Below are 21,556 nucleotides of genomic sequence, written 5' to 3'. Positions count from 1 at the left end.
AAGCAATCTGATTTTTTAAATGACATTTTAGGCCATTTTAAATTTGAACACTGATTAGATATGCATCAAACTAAAATAAGGGCAGAAGCAAGTGAGGCTGGAGTATGGGTATAGATGAAGATAAGATTAGTTGAATTTAAGATCACTGTTGAAATTAGAGAATGAATATTAAGTTTCATTTTATGATGCAACTCTACTTGAGTGTGTTTGAAAATTGTTCATAATAAAAACTAAGTGATATTAGTGGACTGAATGAACTAAAATACAAGCAATATAAAAAACCCATGAGCTCATAATAAGACAAAATGAAAAGAAAGCAAGCAAAACAAAATACCCTAAAATCCCACTGGTCACTTTCAAGGAATATTATCATCATTCTGCAAGTGAGAAAACAATCAAGCAGCTAATCCTGCCTTTTCATTACATACTACAATTGAAGCAGAGGGCTGACACGGCCAAGTTCCTCTTCGTAGAAAAAACTCCAGCTAACAAATGCAGAAGTTATGAATTTAAAAAATTAGAATATCACCATTTTGCAGCATTTAATAAAAGGGGTTTAAGCATCACCAATGGCTACTAAAACCATTAGGTTAAAGTTTGCTGAGGAACGTTATGGATGGATTAGACTAACAACAGCTGAAATACTATAATCAATCTCAACATGACAAAAAAATTGGATCACCAGATATTATGACTTTTGATCCAATGGAAATGAATGTGTATTTTACCAACTAGTTCTGAAAGTTTTTATGTCTAATCACTAGTTCATGGAAAATAAGAGAGAGAGAGAAACATGTAATCCAAACCCAGAATATGGAAATTCCGCAACAGGAAAAATGGTCCAGTTTCTTCAACAAATAAATGACATAGAAGGAAAACAAAGGTGAGAGAGGGTGAGAAGAAACTATTACAGACTAAAATGCATGGACCTTGTCTGAATCCATGTTTGAACAAACCACTGTAAAACAAAACAAAGCAAAAAAACTATAAAAAACATTGTGGGCCAATCTGATAAATCTGTACATGGAATAGGATATTAGATGGCATTAGAGAGCTGCTGTCAACTCTGTTAGGTATAATGATGTTTCAAAAGAAAAGGCATGTATTAGTCACTATTGCAGAAATTCTGGTGGAAAGGACAGGATGAGATTTACATTAAAATATGCTAACAATTAGAAGACGAAGAGGTGTTGGTGGTGATGGAGATAATGAAACAGAGTTGATAAAACCTGTTGAGGCTAGGTGGATGGTTTCTCCCCTTTATATACATTTGAAAGTCTCAGCGAGCCACTGGCTCAAAATCCCAGCACTTTGGGAGGTCAAGGAGGGTGGATCACTTGAGGTCAGGAGTTCAAGACCAGCCTGGCCAACATGGTGAGGTAGAGATGGGGTGTCTCTACTGAAAAACACAAAAATCAGCTGGGCATGATGATGGGCACCTGTAATCTCGGCTACTTGGGAGGCTGAGGCAGGAAGGATTGGTTGAACCCGGGAGATGGAGTTTGCAGCCTGGGCAACAGAGTGAGAGTCCATGTCAAAAAAAAAAAAAAAGTCTCCATAATAAAAAGTCAAAAAAAGAAAAATGGGCGTGGAGGTTAAATTTATAATTCAAACAGACAGTATACTTCTTTGGTAGTCTAAAAATAGGCTGATGAGATAGCAGTCTCTGCCAGAGCAACCACATTACAAATTTTGTTTAGATTCTCTGGAAGGCCTGCCAAAGCCCATTTAATTAATAGTGTTGAATCAAAGGGGTGCTTTTTGACACTGTGGGTAGATCAATTCTTTGTGGAATGGGAACTATCTTGAACATTGCAGGACATTTCAATTCAGCATCACAGACTCAAGACACCCAAAGCCAACATCACCCCCTGCAGTCACCGTAACAACAGAAAGAGAAAACTTCCCATTTCCCCAAAATGCCCCTGGGAGCACTGAGGAACCAACTCTGGTTAAGAACTGCTTCATTAAACCACAGTAGTTGATTTATAATTTTTTAAAAAAAGAGAATAAAGAGGGCCACAAAAATATTAGTAAAGAATGAATTGGACAAAAAGGAACATTTTTATACTGTTGGTGGGAGTTCAACCATTATGGAAGACAGTGTGGCAATTCCTCAAGGATCTAGAGACAGAAATTCCATTTGACCCAGCAATCCCATATACCCAAAGGGTTATAAATCGTTCTATTATAAAGACACATGCACACGTATGTTTGTTGTGGCGCTGTTTACAATAGCAAAGACTTGGAACCAACCCAAACACCCATCAATGAGAGACTGGACAAAGAATATGTGGCACATATACACCACGGAATACTTGCCATAACAAATGATGAGTTCATTTCCTTTCTAGAGACATGGATGAATCTAGAAATCATCATTCTCAACAAACTGACACAAGAACAGAAAACCAAACACCGAGTGTTTTCACTCATAGGCGGGTGACGAACAATGAGAACACTTGGTCACAGGGAAGAGGACAACACTCACTGGGGTAGGTGGAGGGGGGTAGAGAGGAGGGACAGCAGGGGATGGGGGGCGGGGGTGGAGACAGCAAACCACCATGGCATGTATGTACTTATGCAACAACCCTGCAGGATGCAGGATGTGCACATGTACCCCAGAAAGTACAATTAAAAAAAAATCTTGAAAAGGAAGAACAACAACAACAAAAAAGAATGAATAAATTGGCTATTGAAAAAGCAATTTTTAATTTAAAAAAAGTCTCTTAATTATTATTAATTATTAATGGTGGGAATTGGAGACAAATAAGAACACTCAAGCATACATACAGTCAGCATTTTTCAACGACTGCTTCTTTTTGGAAGGTTTGGAGATGACTTTTATCCGCTTGCTGAGGAACACACCAATGTCATCACTATTGCCATAGAACATCTTTACAGACAACATGAAGTGCTTTCGCTTGTCTGAATCAGATATGTATAATGTTTTGGCTGTGCAATAGTTCTGTGGGAAAAAACGTAATGATTTAATAGCAGCAAAAACTTGTCTGTTTATGTAGTACCTACAACTCAGAATGACCATGGTTTAAGTGAAAATAAGTAACACAATTCCAATGGATAGCTGATAAAACCAACTACAAAAATGATCAACTGTAATAATTACTGAAATTGATTTCTGAAACGTACAAAACCTTCCTTATAAAGTCTATAAAATACAAACATTGTCATCTATTGTATCCTCTTTAAAAGACCATTTTAAAAAATAGTCCTTTCTTATTTTATATAGCTCTACAACGGTACCATGGAATTATCACTCAATGTTACAGCAGTAATTTTTAAAAGCAGAATTTTTACAGTTAAAAAAATCAATGACTATCTTTCTGCAAAATATATTATGTGTGTGTGTATGTGTGTATATATGTATATATGTATATATATATATATATATATACACACACACACACATATATATAAAGCTATCAGAATTTGACAGAATTATGTAAAAGATTTTAGCAGTTCTTCTCAAAATAGTGCATAGAATGTTTCTCTTTATATAGCCGAAAGCTAGAGTAATCACTTCCAAGTTTTAGGAAAACAATCACTTATAAGTTTGAGGAAAACAAAGTGGATGACTGTAAAATATCTTAAACCAGAAAGAGATTTAAGTATACTTTAAAGAACATTTTTAAAATGATTAACTTTGCCCAAAAGGACCATTCATATTGTATCATCAAAAGAAACGAATTTAAAGGTAACAGAGAAAATGCTCAAGGCATTATGTCAGTTTACCAGAATTCAAATTTTGATAACTGAAAAGATGGTATTAAAGAGTTACAGCACTTTACAAATAGCAAAGACACTTCAAAATGCTACTGCTTATATTATATGAGACAATTCTAAAATCTTTCCTATTCTCTTGATCCCTGTGTATTAGGGAGGGGTCTAAATTACTGTCCTTTTCCAGATAAGATAAATAATGCTGAAACACAGTGTAAGTATCTAAAATATCTGAATTATATTTTTAAAAGATCAACATTCTGCTTTAAAATTAAGCTAAACAAGTTTCTTCAACTACCTCTGCTGTATCTTCCTTTTAAAAAGCAGAGCAAATGCCACTCAGGAAACAGTTAATGCCTTCTAGGTTTTTATCTTTAAAATTTTACTCACAGACAGCCTTGGCAGCAGACAAAATTACTGCAATGGTTTACTGTATTTCTCATAGCAAAGCTCTTATGAGAAAATTCAGGTGCCATCCTGAACATTATATATTCAATTAAGTTTTTAAAAATCAAAAGTTTGGTAAATGCTTTGAGAGGTTCTGGTCCGCAGAAGGCAAAAATAAGATAAAGCTAATCGTGGTAATAAGAAAAATAAAAACAGGCCGGGGTAGTGGCTCATTCCTGTAATCCTGGCACTTTGGGAGGCCAAGGTGGGCAGACTGCTTGAGTCTCGAAGTTCGTGACCAGCCTGGACAACATGGTAAAACCCCATCTCTATGAAAAACACAAAAATTATCCAGGCATGGTGGCGCAAGGCTGTAGTCCCAGCTACTAAGGAGGCTGAGGTGGGAGGGTCGATTGAGCCCAGGAGGCAGAGGTTGTAATGGGCTGTGATCCCACCACTGCACTCCAGCCTGGGTGACAGAGCGATATCCTGTCTCAAAATGAATAAAGAAACAAAAATAACAGTACTTTGCAGTCACATTACTCCTTGCACCCAGGATCTCCAACACACTCAGAGACAGCATCTGTGGGCTGCTGTACCCATGGGCCTGCCATACCCTTAAAAGTGACAACACTGAAGTCAAATTAAGCCTAAGCAATGAAATTGTTCTGGAACATAAGATGAAGTCTATGAAAATGGGTATCAACGTACTAAAGCAGACAGTCACGGGAAGCAAAAATGAAATGTATATCTAAGTGAAGGGAATCACATTCTAATGGGAAAGCTTAAAAATGTTGATTGCTTAATTTTTAGTGTTAAAATTAAAAGATAAGTTCCATATCAGGAAAGAGAAAATACTGAAATCTAGCATAAATAGTACATATCTGCAAACAAGAAAGGAAAAAAGAAAAGGTTGGATAATAAGACCTACACACAAAGAACTGCATTTTGTTTAAAAAAACAAACATACATATATCTCCTTGGAAAGAAAGGAAATATATCCCTAGTTACAATGAGTAGTTTGAATCCACAAAAATCAGAACCAAGATAACTTTATGGCAACTATTATTTTTAAAAAATTCTAAGGCTGCTGACCACAAACTACTCAAATTCCATTAAGAAGTAAAAAGTCACTGACTCATAGAAAATAAGCAAATAAAACTAAAATTACATTTGCCTTGCTTTTCTAAAAGGCTAAATTAGCTAATGGAATTCTAGAAGAGAAAATGGCATATAATTATCTCTCTAGTAGAAATGCTCTTTGAAAACAAGATCTTTAGGCAATAAAGACATTGCCCTGAAAGGAAAAAGAAATGCCAAATCTAATGCTGCAAAGTGATACTGCAGAAATGTTTGAATTATAGAAACAAAATGTTAGCAAGAGTATATGATGTTTAATAATAAGAAAAACACAAGTGTGTTAAGTAATCCTTGTTGCACAACTTACCTAGCTGTGACTATATAAAATGTAAATTTTTAAAGTTTTTAACAAATTAAAAACATTAAACAAAATCTGAGATCCAACATATTAGCTACATACAGCCAAATGTCATAACCATAAATTTAAAGGGCTAGATAGACTAGAATTTTGTAGTAGTAAATATTTAAAAGTATATTTTTGCATTTAAGTATAAATATCAAAAAATGCAAAACGAATTTCTCATATTTCTCAATAACTAATTGTATCACTTACTGAATAGACTATTGAAAGAAAATAGTATTTCCTTCAGTGAAGGGAAGTTAAGTGAGGCATACAAGAGCAAAGTGCCTCTTACTGAAACTCAGCATCCACTGCTCAGGACATCTTTGCCTACCTTGGTCAAAATCATGTTATTATACCTTTATGCTCTTAGCACATGATTATATATATATTTTTTCTGCCTGGGATGCCTTCTACTGACTCTCAGCAGTCTTACTTTACAAAAACTTCCCTAATAGCATTTTTCCTTAAAATTAACATATAATTTTGACTTACAGATACTGTACTATCCTATTACTAGGTATTTTAAATACTAGTGAAATGCTCAAGCTTTCAGGCATTCTATTCCTCTTCTGCCAGTTTCTAGGCCTTGGGAAAAGGGTATACTGGTGGAAGTTAAAGGAAAATATAATCAAAAACAGCCGTAAGATCTCCACGTTGAGGGACCCCTGAAATACAAAATTTTAATGTAACACTACTAAGCCACAATGCTGCAAAAGGCAAGCAGTGATACTATTGGTTGGTTTGTTTAGTATTACCTCACTTAAAATTACTGGAAGCTGGAACTGGTTAAAATGAGCAATGAAGTAGGATTAAACAGACACACAGGTAGCTAGAATCCCTAGCTTCTCACTACCTATCCAATCCACTCATTCATAGAACTGAATGTCTATATGTGAAGTCTGGAGGCATATAACTCTGAGACTTCCTAGGTAACAAGAAAACAGATGAGACATGACTAAGATCTATTAGATCAAACCACCACTTAAACATATTCATTACTTTAACTCAGGGGTCATAATTTAGAAATAGTTTTACTGGTTTAAGATGAAACAACTTTTATTGTAGTAAGTACTATCCCAAATCGAATTTAAAATATATAGTCAACAAATCTTACTGACAAAAACTATGAAGATATAAATGACATACAAATAGCTAAATTTGAAGGTGGCTGATATTAAGACCCGTAGTACTACCTGTAAAATGACTAAAATTGAATTTGAGAATATAAATCCCCTAGCTCACCTCCATCAACACTACTTCCAACCTATATCCCTAGTGCCAACTACAACAAAGCAAACACTAAAATATTCAACAAAGATTTATCAAATAATGAAATAGCTGTTTATGCACTACTTTAGAAGACATTTATATAGTCATTGAGATCAGACTATCCATTTTCCAAATTATAGGTAGCAAGGAAAAATAAAATCACAGCTAAATTCTAAGTGAATAAAAAGCTTTCAATACTAAAGGTACAGATTGGCTGGACATGGTGGCACATGCCCGTAATCCAAGCACTTTGGAAGGCTGAGGTGGTGGATTGCTTGAGCTCAGGAGTTCAAGACCAACCTAGGTAACATGGCAAAACCCCGTCGCCACCAAAAAAAATTAGCCAGACATGGTGATGCACACCTATGGTCCCAGCTACTTGGGAGGTAGAGGTTGCAGTCAGCCAAGATTGCACCACTGCATTCCAGCCTAGGTGACAGAGTAAAACTCCGTCTTGGGGAAGGAAAAAGGTATAGGTTGACTGACTGCTTTCTAAATTCATAAAATTAGTAAACTAGTTGATAAATTGTTTTCCCTAGAAATTAAAGAACCTGCACCACAAACTAAAATTTGAGTAAAGCCAACTGTGGCTGTTCTTGTCTAGCGTATCACTCTGCTTCACACTGATATCAAGTAAACATTTATGATCTTTATAACCCAGATAAATGCTTCCCAGAAAATACATATATATAAAAAATTATATCTAGTATAAAACTAAGATTAAGACAGCAGAGTAAAACATTACTGAACAATGTATTTTTGTTGATATTAGAGTATCAAACCTCTGTCAAACAAGATGAGCATCCAGCCTCCTAAATTTATTACTGGCTTCCAACAGAAATCGGATTTACAGTCTGCTAAAACTGCTTGCAAGCTGAGGAAGCTTTCCGTATGCCACCTTCCGATGTCGGCAGCATAAGCTTCAGGAATGACTAGACCAAAGTTATCTGAGAGGCATATTTTTTGGTCCTAGTTTATATATTCAATAAGCTGTTACCAACAGCTATTAAAGAAAGAAATCTCCACCACAAAAATGAATATGAAAACTACATTCTGGTCTCATAGTACCCCTTTCTGATGAACTAGCAGTCTTGATTTACCTTTCCTTCCAAGTTTAGCTGCTGCATTTCTTGGTCACTATTTCCTATCCCAATAAATGCACACGGTTGAGACTCTTGTTCAGAACAACCATCACGTTCCATTTGTTCTTTTTTTTTCTTCCATCCACTGCCCATAAGATATACACAAGGAGGAGGGCAAAAAAACCTGAAAGAATAATGGGGCAAAAACCAAAGCACAAATCAGTTAGATTCAAGAAAGCACTTCCTTTTCTTGAACATTATGAATACAAAATCATATTGAAATGCACCTATTTCCCAATGAAAAATTTTGGTGAAGCGTTTTGTAATGCAAATAATCATGCTCTCAACACAGAAATCAAGACTTCCACAATGACTATTATCTGTTCAGGTAAAATACTGGAATTAGGCGTACAGTTACTTTTTAGAGTATAGAACTTATCTTTGTATTTTCACATGGCTCAGAGTTCTAAACTACTGGAATTCAGCAAATCCAGTGTACTCTAACACATTACAAAGCATGATGAACCACCAGAAAATCTGTAATTACTAATTAAGGCTTATTCAAAATGACAAAATCATTAATGAATGACATTATTGTTATGGATACTGCATTTAACTTTATGTGGTAATTAACCTGGAAAATTGTATTCGAGCACTGTCCCAAGTAGAAACATCCAAAATATTAATAGAACTAAGTAAAAGAGTCAAAAGTAAATGGATATTCTGATTATGAGCACTGCTGTGTTTTATATAGCCTGGAATTTTATATACACCTGGACCACCTGTAGATATGTGAGAAATGTTTCATGCAAAAAGAACAAAACACTATATTCTTTCAACCCATAGACAACCACTGGTTTGTTTTGCCAGTTGTCAAAAACCACCCTCAAGTTCTTTTGAGAATGACTTTCTTATAATCTTTTCTTTAGCAATTAAAAATATTATCTATTGCAAAGCCTAGCTCCACGCTCATATTTTACATAGTTTAGACCATCAATCCAGTCCTTATATAGGGTGTAAATTCACATTTGCTCAATCATAATGCTGATTTAGACATACTTTAAAACATCTGTGTCATATCTCTCTGGAGGCCTGAAAACTCAAAATTAACTACATTAGCCACATAAGTAATATAAATGGGTGAACGGGGTATCCAATAAACAGGAATGTCCAGGTGGGCGCGGTGGCTCATGCCTATAATCCTAGCACTCTGGGAGGCAGAGGCTGGCGAATTGTTTGAGCCCAGGATTTTGAAACCAGCCTGGGCAACATGGCAAAACCTCGTGTCTACAAAACAATGCAAAAATTAGTGGGCATGGTGGCAGGCACCTACAGTCCCAACTACTAGGGTGGCTAAGGTGGGAGGACCACCTGAGTCTGGGAGGTCAAGGCTGCAGTGAGCTGTGACAGTGTACCTGCACTCCAGCCTGGATGAGAGTGATATCTGAGGCCGGGCGCAGTGGCTCACGCCTGTAATCCCAACACTTTGGGAGGCCAAGGTGGGTGGATCACGAGGTCAAGAGATCGAGACCATCCTGGTCAACACAGTGAAACCCCGTCTCTACTAAAAACTACAAAAAATTAGCTGGGCATGGTGGCGCGTGCCTGTAATCCCAGCTACTCAGGAGGCTGAGGCAGGAGAATTGCCTGAACCCAGGAGGCGGAGGTTGCGGTGAGCCGAGATCGCGACATTGCACTCCAGCCTGGGTAACAAGAGCGAAACTCTGTCTCAAAAAAAAAAAAAAAAAAAAAGAGAGAGTGAGACTCTGTTTCAAAACAATAACAATAATAATAATAATAATAATTAGGAATATCCCTTAGTTTAGTTAGGAATATCTTTAGTTTAGAACCAAAGAAGTTGGTTCTTTCCCTTCTTTCTTGAAACACACAGCCTCCATAGTCACTTCCACTTTTTGTACTATTATATTAGTACAGAAAATTGCTTAATTTTCTTAATGCTAGTGTAAGAAAACCTGGAGCTTATATGCAGTGATAATCAGCTCCTGGTGTGTATGTACCCGCTCACATTCACGTGGCTGAACTATGGGTATGCAGGCCTACTGTTGGTCCCATAATTGTTCAAAAGATGCCTGAAATCAAATTTTATATGAAATACCTTTTTTTTTTAAAATTTGGCAACTGATTTATACTTATTATCACTCTGTAGGCCAACAATATGTAGACTAAAAGAAAGAAACTTTATGTGCATATATGCATGTGTATACGGACACCAGCAGGCTGGATCCGGCTCTCAGGTCTTCCTGAAGGTGGGAATATCTACTTCTTGTTTGCTTCCTCCTCAGTCTCTACAATATTATCTACTGAACTGACTCTGAATATATAATGGCACCTACCTTTTGCTCAACCCTAAATAGACTACTTTAGAGGCAATTTACATATGAATTACAAGAAGTAAGCTGGGTTTATTTAATATTAATTAATTCTCCAAATTATTTATTACAGCCTGAGTATGTCACAGATACTAGGGATACAGTAGTAAAAATAACCAAAAACAAAACAAAACAAAAAACAAAACAAAAAACTAAACAAAATTCCTGTCCTCACCTGGAGCTTACACTCTCATAGGAGAGAGGTAACAAAAACAGATAAATGAGTAAAATAATGTGCATATGTACGGAGAGAAAAAAATAAAGGAGGCAAGGGGTACCTGAAATGGGGACAACCCAAGGTGGCCAGGAAAAGCTTCCTTAAGATGATGACTTTGAGTCATAACCTAAAGTCATGTGGCCATCTGGGGCAAGAGCATTTCCACAGAGGAAAGAGCCAGTGCAAAGGCTCTGAGGTAGAAAGGACTGATCAACAGTGGGGAAACAACCAACAGACCAGAGTGGCTGAAGCAGAGAGCAGGAGGGGGATTAACAGGCAGCAAAGCCAGAGATAATGGACAAGGGGACCAAGGAGGCCCTAGGGATTTAATGGAGTGAGGAGGGAAGCCTCTGTAGTCCTCTCATATTTATCTAATCTAATAGTAAAGAGGAGTTTTCATCCTTGTATACTTACACTGAGGCCAAGGATATAAAGGTCACAGCCAAGGTAAAGGGCCCAGTTCCAGGTCACTCTAAGTTTGGAGGGAAGCCTGGATTAGCTGGGCTAGTTTTGGAGTGGGTTCAGTTCAAGTCTACAAAGGGGAGCTTTCTGGCTTCTAATGCTGGGAGTCACCCAATGCTTACTATGGCACAGAGTCAAATACCTAGGCTGGCACACTCTCAGGAGGTCAAGAAGGCATCAGTTTTGGAAACAAATCTCCTATTAGATTTTATTGAACACTGAAGTTTAGACTCCTTAGTAAACTGGTATATCAGCTGTAAAACTCAAAGAGCTGTGCTTTAGTATAGGTCGTGGATTCCTGATCTAAAATGCTTGGGACCAATAGTGTTTTGAATTTTTTTTTTCCAAATCTTGGATTGTTTGCATTTATACTGAGGGTTGCACATCCTAAATCTAAAATGCTTCAGGCTGGGCACAGTGACTCATGCCTGTAATCCTAGCACTTTGGGAGGCCAAGGTGCGCAGATCACTTGAGGCCAGGAGTTCCAGACCTGCCTGGCCAACATGGCAAAATGCTGTCTCTACTAAAAATACTAAAATTAGCCAAGCATGGTGGCACATGCCTGTAATCCCAGTTAGAAGGCTGAGGCACGAGAATCGTTTGAACCCAGGAGGAGGGGGTTGCAGCAAGCCAAGATCGTGCCACTGTACTCCAGTCTGGATGACAGAGTGAGACTCTTGCAGGGTCACGTTGGCACTCAGGGTTTTCAGATCTTGGAGCATTTTGGATTTTTGGATTGGGAATGCACAACCTGTATACCAAATACAGTAGTCAAATCTCAATGAGCTATCATAAATAGTACTTTTTAATTTCACATCAGAAAAATATAAAAAGAGAAATAGATAAAAGAATGAGTAGTGCTGGTTTTCTCAAAAGCACTGTGACAAAATGCATGAAATGGTAAAAATCAGGTTGATAAAAAACTCTCTACTCAAAACACTGACTGAAAGGTTCTATCTCGAAAGTGCTTTCCAACTATGTAATAAATAGAAGAAAAATGAAAACTTTTCAATAGGCTCTGAGTCTTTAAAAAAGTCAACACATAATTATTTCAAAAAGCCATGATGGAAGTAGCAAATCCAATATAATCTATAATCTAATTATTCAGAAATAATCTGAAATTATTTCTGTATTGCTGATGGAATCACATCTTAAACATCCCAATATCACCACACCCTAAAATACAGCAAATGAATCAAGTTGTTACTCAGACTTCAGTAACAATACAGTGATTGAATAAAAGCACAGATACAAAAAAAAGGGGCAAGAATATAGGCAAAAGAAACTAAACTGAGTGGGGTAAAAATAAAAGGCCACCAAATTAACAGAAGAAAACTTAAATACATATTTATTTATTTACTTATTCAATTTTAAAGACAGAGTCAGAGTTTCACTATGTTGCCCAGGCTGGTCTTGAACTCCTGGTCTCAAGAGATCCTCCTGTCTTGGCCTCTCAAAGTGTTGGGATTACAGGCGTGAGCCACTGCACCTGGCCTAAAATATATCTTATGTGGTGTATTTTAGGCCAGGTGTATGAAACCAACTTTTTTTTTTTTTTAATTTGGGCAGTTGGTCAATATGTATCAGACACTCAGTGAAAAGTCTGACCAGTAAGTGGTTAGCTTAGAGTTTAACTGCTACTATAAAAAGATATCCTATGAAATACATTGCCTTTATTTTCTCATCTTTCCCAGCAGCTCTATCACCTATGACAAACAATACTTTCTCGGCCACTTGGTGGCGATATGCACACATTTAAGATTTTATTCCTTTCATAGTTGTCTTTATTTTCAGAGACTGTTTCAACAACTCTTCTCTCAAATCTGGAGATGATGTCTGAAAACTGCCTTAAAAATTCAAAGAAGGTTTTTTGTTCATCCTGATATATAAAGTAAATTAGGTTAAACAGAATCCAAACTCATGACATTTGCATTATCTCGCTACCTTTGCAGAATTACTACTAACCTGTGATGATTATTCAGTTCACAAGGACCATATTTAGGAACTTTTTGCATACCACAATTATGCCAATTAACACAAATCTCAATATGACTTCAGAATCAGTCTAAATGGCTTTACTGTTAATTGTTTCAACAGCATCATTACTGCTACTGCTTAATTACTTCCTTTGAGAAAGCTGAATGTTAATAGGTCAAATGACGTATTAACATTTCCTCTAGATAAAATAATCTTTTAAAAAGTGTATTTTTTAACTTGAGAAGACCTTAATGAGAAATTAATCACTAATACACATGAAATAACCAGATGTGCCTTGCAAATAAATATTAGTTATTAGTTACCATACTTAATATAAAAAATAAATTTAAACTTGGGGATAAAATTTCCTAACCAAGTATTTTTAAGCATTACTCACTGGAGTTATTTTGATGCCAAAAAGGCATAGCCAAGAGGACTGCGATCATGCCCCCAGGTAACCTCACGCCTAATGCCTTTGAATCTCTTCAAAAGGGCCTGAACCAGGATCACCAAGAAAGAAGGAAGATCCTATCTTCCTACTGTGACACTCCACCAACAAGTAAGAGCCCAGAACTCTTTTCTGAATCTAGCAGTTTGCCAGACATCTAGAGGGGCAGAATAGCATTAGCAGTCCCTTACTACCAACACCTGTTTTTTGTTTTTTTTTTTTAAACAATCAAGTACATTTAATGGGTTTCCCCTTTATTATAAAGTAATGGATGTCTACTTTGAAATTTTTAACACAACAAATCAGTAAAAATATAGGAAAGTAGTTACTCTGGCCTTTTCATCATTTTTGTTCATTTTTTAGACAACTTCAAAGTTTAGATTCTTCAAGCTTTCTTTTGACTGGGGTTTTAGACCAGCTAGGCCATGCCCAAACAATACAGAGAAATTGAAAATAGGCTGGGTGTGGTGGCTCACGCCTGTAATCCCAGCACTTTGGGAGGCTGAAGTGGGCAGATCACAAGGTCAGGAGTTCAAGATCAGCCTGGCCAACATGGTGAAAGCCCATCTCTACTAAAAATACAAAAATTAGCTGGGCGTGGTGGTAGACACCTGTAATCCCAGCTACTCAAGAGGCTGAGGCAGGAAAATCATTTGAACTTGGAAGGCGGAAGCTGCAGCGACCCAAGATCACAGGCAAGACTCCGTCTCAAAATTAAAAAATTAAAGCTACTGCAATAAAAGATAAGGCTAAATTTTCCCATTTTAACCTTATAAAAATCACTACCAGCTCCATATGCATCTTTTTTTTTTTTTTTTTTTTTTGAGACGGAGTCTCACTGTTGCTTAGGCTGGAGTACAGTGGTGTGCTCTTGGCTCACTGCAGCCTCTGCTTCTCGGGTTCAAGCAATTCTCCTGCCTCAGCATTCTGAGTAGCTGGAATTACAGGCACCTGCCACCACACACAGCTGTTCCGAATTTTTAGTAGAGATGGGGGTTTCACCATGTTGGCCAGGCTGGTCTCGAACTCCTGACCTCAAGCGATTCACCCTCCTTGGCCTCCCAAAGTGCTGGGATTACAGGCGTGGGTAACCATACCTGCCTGTATTTACAAACAGAAACCTTATCTAGACTTTAACGCAATTTTCTAAATAGCTCTTCCCCTTTTGTTAACTCTACTGGGCCTTAGTTATTAAATGACACAGTGACTTTTAAAACTCCTGGTAAAGGTCCTTTTGCACAAAACCTGGCACACAATAGCCAATCATAAATAAAGAATAAGTGAATTCAATTGTACTAAAATGCATCTTCAAAAATCCAGAGAAAGAAAAACAGCTTGCCCAAGTTTGAAGCTATATGATAAACATACATCTATTCATAATTCAGTTAGAGCTAGCCCAGTCTCAGCTAGGTAATGGTTAAAGGGATAGTCCTAGGCAAAGTTAAGTTTACAAAGTTTATGTGGTTAAAGGATCTTTTCCTCCTCAAGCCCTGCTCTAGATAACCAACACTCAAAGGCGAATGGAATGCTGTGGTAATTAGGGTAGCAAAAAGGGTAAATATTTGAAATCGGGCCCTCAGGAGTTCCAATCCTAGCTCCACAGATTCCTAACTAATGTCAACCTGGACACATTTAAAATCTCTGATCTTTAGATTCTTCGCCCACAGAATTTGGTTCATAACATGACAACTTTACAAAATTTCTCTGAGGCTTATAACTTTAAAATATTTATAAAGCACTTTCAGAACAACGTCTGGCTCATGATTGGAGCCGATATGAAACAGTTTCTACCTAAGATTCACTATGAGGTGCACAGCTGGCCTTTTAGATTCTTCTTCCATAATGATGGGTGTTGACTTTTTCTGTTTTGCTTAAAAAGCAGAAAACTTGCTATAAACACAAAATTTCATTAATGGGAAAAAATACTGAATTTCTAGTATAAATTTCATGGGGGGGAGGGGGGAAAGGACCACTAATTTGATTTGGTATGCAATGTCCCAAACTACAGATACCAACTTCTTCCCATTTTTAACCCTATATCAGTGTTTAAGTTTTTATTAGTAAAGTAAGATAATCAGAAATTTAGTAAGCCTGAATAACAACACCTGGTAGTATGAATAATAAATACTATTTTTGCTTATTCATCTTTGAGGATAAAACTCCCAATTAAATAGCTTTACTTTCTTGGCCAAGCACGGTGGCTCATGCCTGTAATCCTTTGGGAGGCGGAGGCAGGCAGGTGGATTACTTGAGCCCAGGAGTTTGAGATCAGGCTGGGCAGCATAGTGAAATTCCGCTATAAAAAAATACAAAAATTAGCCAGGCATGGTGGTGAGTGCCTACAGTCCCAGCTACTCAGGTGGCTGAAGTGGGAGAATCACCTGAGCCCAGTGAGCGGAAATCATACCACTGCATTCCAGCCAGAGCAACACAGTGAGACCCCATCTCAAAAAAAAAAAAAGCTTTACCTTCTTCTTAGCTCAGATCTAGTCAGCTTCAAGGAACTTCCTAATTCTCTTTTAGCATATAAGTTAATTTAACCACATACATATTATATTTCCCTTCTCTTAAGCATAAGCTGAGGTTTCTTCAACCCCAAACCTTAGTTTTCATTCCCTTTCTCTTCAGTTGGGTATCTTTCTGGCCAATTAAAAAAAAAAAAACCTTTGATCCTTCTCCATAAGCAGGCTTTTTCCCTAAAATGCTTAACCAAAAAATGCTGTTTGAGAGACTCAAGAAACTATTCACTAGAAAATTACAGATACCAAGTGAAGAAACAACTTGGTGTGAAAGTCCCCAATTACACACACAAAAAAAAGCTGAAATTTATAGAATACTGCGAGAAATAATTTTTTTTTAAATCACCTTGTAATTTAATTTTGGTTAATCTACTTTATAGGTAATTTCTGTTGAGTCCACATTCAGGCAGTATGAGAGTATGAACCCAGTTTTGCTGTTTCTTCTTAACAGCAACCCAGACAGGTATAGGATCAAGAGAGGGGCCAGGAGTTTTCTTTATAATCACTCCATAGCTCAATTAACTTAAGCTCAAGAGAGTTTTAGGATCAAGAGAATGTTTAGCCTGTTCCTTTTCAAAACGGTACTTTTGGGGGTGACATTGTTTAAAAAACTACATTTCCCACTAAAAGAAAAGCTTCTTTGTGAATAAGCGTATCACACAAGTAGTTGGGGAATATTGTGTAGCCGCCCCCCCCCCCCAAAAAATGTGAATTATTTCATTTTGTAAGATCAGGGATTTAACCAGATGACCTTTATTAAATTCTCCTTCTGTCTTAAGTATACCACAATTCACTGTTTCTCTCCTTCCAGAGACAAATCCCCTATTTTTTATTTCATACTAGCAAATGAACCCAGTAATAAAAGCCAATCTCTGACATGGATATTAATACATAAGTGGCAAATTCATGTGGTAACTACAATTAACTATCCACCAGAAAAATAATAATCTTACCTTTTTTCATTTCCATATGACTTCTGTGCAACTTTTGCATGAAGAATAAGTACTGTTTGATCCCCTCGCTCTTTTAAATAATTTCGCATAGCTTCCCTAAAATCAAACATAAATATTACTGTTACAGAGGTGAAATTCTTGATGAAATCTTTCATTACTATGCTCTGTAATGAAAATGCTTACAAATATTTTTTAAAATAAGCAAACCTTAAAAACAAAAACAATAAAGCAAAGTAAATCCATAAATTAAATCTGAAGATTATACAATAAGACAATAAATTCTGCTCATTTTCAATTCTATTCCTTGTTCTTTAAAAATAAGAAACTGTCTCGCATTCTTTGAAATTTATGATATAACTCAAACCACAATTACATCTTCCAGAATAACTAGAATCAACATATACACTGCTAATGTGACTTTAAAATATTATAAAGTTAATAAAATGCAGTAATTTTGTAGTTTAACAATGTTTCCCTACCCCAGCTATCAGAAGCAATGTTTTTCACTTAACACAAAGGTCATAACAAGTCATTAGGTTATCTAAATGATCCTAAAATGACAATCCTATAAGGATCAAGAAAGGCCTATCATTCACATACAAATACATAATTATCTCAAGGATATTATTAAATAAATAAAATTTAATAAAAGCTAATTGAAATCAGTGAAAATCGGAATTTTGAAAAAAATACAATGTTAATTCTTTTAAGTATAAACAACGCTACAAATTTATTGAGCAAATGCTCTATACAAAGTTCAGTATCTTAAACACATTTATATACTCAATTGTTTTGCTAAGCAATATTAAATAAGCAATTTTTATAGTAAAAAGAAAGCAATCTCTACACAGATGAAACTATAACGATTCTGAATCAGCAGAATCCCAATTCCTTAGGATGTCTTACACATTCCAAACTTAAATGTTATTCTACTGATATTATAAAGACAAATATCAGGTATAAGAGGCTATCTATACAACAGTAATAAATGATTAAATGTGAGGACTTCTAGATTTACAGCCCTTACACACTAAGTAGCCTGGGGCAAATCATTTAACCTCAACCAGCCTGATTCCTTAACTGGAAACTGAAGATAGTAACAACTCCCTTTCACAGGGTGGCTGAGGGGATTAAATGAGAGAACCTAGATGACAGCATTTATATTTACCAACTGAAAAAACCTGCTAGCTGCAGGGCAGGACAGTAGCACCAGGATATAAATAGACTGAGAACTAGTCCCTACCACTGAAAAGGAACTCAAAGTCCAAAGTGTAATGAAATGCAATAATCCAAGTAGAGATATGTACAAAAAGCACCAATGAGGGAATGCCTATGTAAAGACAGGGGTGGATGGTAAAGGACTACATGCTTGGAAAAGTTTCTTAGAAGCCCTAATGCCGAGAGAGAAGTCGGCACAAGAAGTGGGAGGAGGAAGGCGTAAGGTGTTCCAGGGCCTGAAAATAGTGTGAACAAAGGCATGAATAACTTTGCACATTCAGGCTAAGGAGTAAGGCAGCCACAACAATAATACAAGAGCAGCTAATGTTCTTGAGTGTTTACTATGTGCCAGGCCCTGAACAAAGCACTTTAACTTCATTATTTTATTTAATCCTCAAAATCCGAAAAGGTAAGTACTGCTAACACCATTTTGACTTGTCATGCCAAGGTCTTACAGTGAACAGGGGCAGTCAGGAATTGAAACAAATTTTGCGAGATTCTAAGGTGAGCCATGGCCGTGAATAAGGTTGACAATGATAGACTCAAACTATGAAAGGCTTTGAAAATTGACATTTGTATACTTAAATACTAAGTATAAAAGTTCAAGCTATTTCAAATATCACCCCATAACAGGTGATAATAAAAGTGGTAATACATTTCTGCATGGCAAAAGAAACTATCAACTACATTATTAACAAAGAAAACAGACAACCTACAGAATGGGAGAAAATATGTGCAAACTGTGCATCTGATAAAGGTTTAATATCCGGCATCTATAAGGAACTTAAATTCATAAAAAGACAATAAAAAATAGGCAAAAGATATGAACACTTTTCAAAAGAAGACATACATGTGGCCAACAAGCATATGAAAAAAGCTCAATATCACTGATCACTAGAGAAACACAAATCAAAATCACAATGAGACACCATCTCACTCACACCAGTCAGAATGGCTATTATTAAAAAGTCAAAAAATAGCAGATGCTGGAGAGGTTGAGGAGAAAAGGGAATATTTATACACTGTTGGTGGTAGTGTAAATTAGTTCAACTGTTGTGGAAAGCGGTATGGCGACTCCTCAAAGAGCTAAAACAAAACCTTCATTCGACCCAGCAATATCATTACTGGGTATACCCAGAGGAATATACATCATTCTACCATAAAGACACACGCACACAAATGTTCACTGCAGCACTATTTGCAATAACAAAGACATGGAATCAACATAAATGCCCATCAATGACAGAAAGTGAGGTACATATACACCATGGGATATTATGCAGCCATAAAAAAGAATGAGATTATGTCTTTTGTGGGAACATGAATGAAGCTGGAGGCTATCTTCCTTAGCAAACTAATGCAGGAACAGAAAACCAAATACCACATGTTCTCACTTACACGTGGGAACTAAATGATGAGAACTTATGAACATAAAGAAGAAAACGACAGACACTGGGATCTACTTGAGGGTGGAGGGTGGGCGGAGGGAGAGGAGCAGAAAAAATAACTATTGGGTACTGGGCTTAATACCTCGGTGATGAAATAATCAACAAATCCCCATGGCATGAGTTTACCTATGTAACAAACCTTCACATGTAACACTGAACCTAAAATAAAACTTTAAAAAAAATCCTGGAAAATACTCGAAGTACTTTTAGGAGAAGTATTGTTACATAGGTTCTTCATTATGATTAAACCTTTAAGTATAAAAAAAGTGGTAGCATGTAGTAAAATTTTTAGAGATCCAGAGAAGAACTCAAAATGGAAAAAAAAAAAAAAATCCATCCTTTTGTGAATTGGGACAGGATCACCAGTCAATTTTCTCTCAACCCCATTACAGAAAATCAATACTGCAGAAACTAAATTTTCAATCTAAACTAAAGGCAATGAGAGATCTTATTAAGGTTTTTAAAAAATAACGTAATTAGGCCAGGCATGGTGGCTTACACCTGTAATCCCAGCACTTTGGGAAGCCGGAACAGGCAGATCAAGAGGTCAGGAGATCAAGATCATCCTGGCCAAGATAGCGAAACCCCGTCTCTACTAAAAATACAAAAATTAGCTGGGCATGGTAGCACATGCCTGTAGTCCCAGCTGCTTAGCAGACTGAGGCAAGAGAATCGCTTGAACCCAGGAGGCAGACATTGCAGTGAGCTAAGATCGCGCCATTGCACTCCGGTCTGGTGACAGAGTGAGATTATATTTCAAAAAATAAATAAATAAATAAATAAATAAAATAATATGTAATTAATTTTACTTTTTAGTTGTTTAGTTATTATTTCTAGGGAAGGGATTCAAAAGCAGAGAGACAAGACAAAATTATAAATAGGCTCTCACACATCAAAGGTGAGATGTTGCAGAAGTCAAGGTCACTTTAATTCCAGCGAGAAGTCTAACAGATGCCAGCTGGGGGAAGGACATAAGCAGGAGTTAGGTCTGAAAGCCTCTATTTTATTTGTAAAATGAGAGGCCATCATGATGTCTAATGGAAAGAAAACAGCACTAAATACTGGAAATACCTTCCAGGATATGGAAAAGGAAGCTAACTATGGACAAATAAAATGACTGAATATTGGTATCAAAGGACCAGCTAATGTTGGAATCCAAAAATAATGGTGCCAATTCCCACTAACATTCCAAGGGAGGGAATAGGGAGAGCATGCTCTCAAACCTGCTAGGTACTAGAGATGCAGCCTGCAGAGGGTGACAATGATAAGGGATGTGAGGTGTTGTAAAGTCAGGTAGCTGAACATAAAATTCAGGGTGAATAAGAAAACAGAAGGCTGGGCGCGGTGACTCACACCTGTAATCCCAGCACTTTGGGAGGCCGAGGTGGGCGGATGACCTGAGGTCGGAAGTTTGAGACCAGCCTGACCAACATGAAGAAATCCCATCTCTACTAAAAATATCAAATTAGCCAGGCATGGTGGCACATGCCTGTAATCCCAGCTACTCAGGAGGCTGAGACAGAAGAATTGTTTGAAGCTGGAGGCGGTGGTTGCAGTGAGCCAAGATCATGCCACCGCACTCCAGGCTGGACAACAAAAGTGAAACTCCATCTCAAAAAAAAAAAAAAAAAAAAAAACAGAAAAGTAAAACCAAGAGAATGCCAATATCCTGACAAAACTGGCACAAAATTTCCCAGCATAAAACTTGAAGAGCTGTTATACATTTGTAATTTTAAGTTGTTAACTGTATTTCCCGATACTAAATTCTATTTGCATTTGTAGTCTTTATTACATCACCCAGCAGTAACTTCATTGTGTTTGTCAGGTTTCATGTCTATTTTTCTTGTCTTCCCAAATAGACTACAAAGTCTTTACAAACAAGACCCTATTTTACATTTCTATCCCTTTCATGACAACTCAGGTAAAGCAGTACACAAACTTGGTATTTGATAATATCCGAG

At 36.8% G+C, this 21,556-nt stretch overlaps 1 protein-coding gene across 5 annotated transcripts in view; it reads right to left on the bottom strand.

Moving 5' to 3' along the window:
* Positions 1 to 21,556, bottom strand: part of RBPJ (recombination signal binding protein for immunoglobulin kappa J region) — a 263,865-nt gene that overhangs the window by 13,852 nt on the left and 228,457 nt on the right. For all 5 annotated transcript variants that reach the window (XM_032273632.1, XM_032273621.1, XM_032273625.1 and 2 more), the window contains 3 exons: positions 16,930 to 17,025; positions 7,981 to 8,146; positions 2,794 to 2,968 (listed from right to left, as the gene is read on the bottom strand). In XM_032273632.1, coding sequence (XP_032129523.1) covers positions 2,794 to 2,968; positions 7,981 to 8,146; positions 16,930 to 17,025 — 437 coding nt within the window. The remainder of the gene's footprint in view (positions 1 to 2,793; positions 2,969 to 7,980; positions 8,147 to 16,929; positions 17,026 to 21,556) is intronic.

Source organism: Sapajus apella, unplaced genomic scaffold, assembly GCF_009761245.1.
Source record: "Sapajus apella isolate SASKATOON/1434 unplaced genomic scaffold, GSC_monkey_1.0 scaffold5, whole genome shotgun sequence".
NCBI lineage: Eukaryota > Metazoa > Chordata > Mammalia > Primates > Cebidae > Sapajus > Sapajus apella.
The sequence above is the reverse complement of the archived record's forward strand: the minus strand, read 5'-3'. Positions and strand labels throughout refer to the sequence as shown.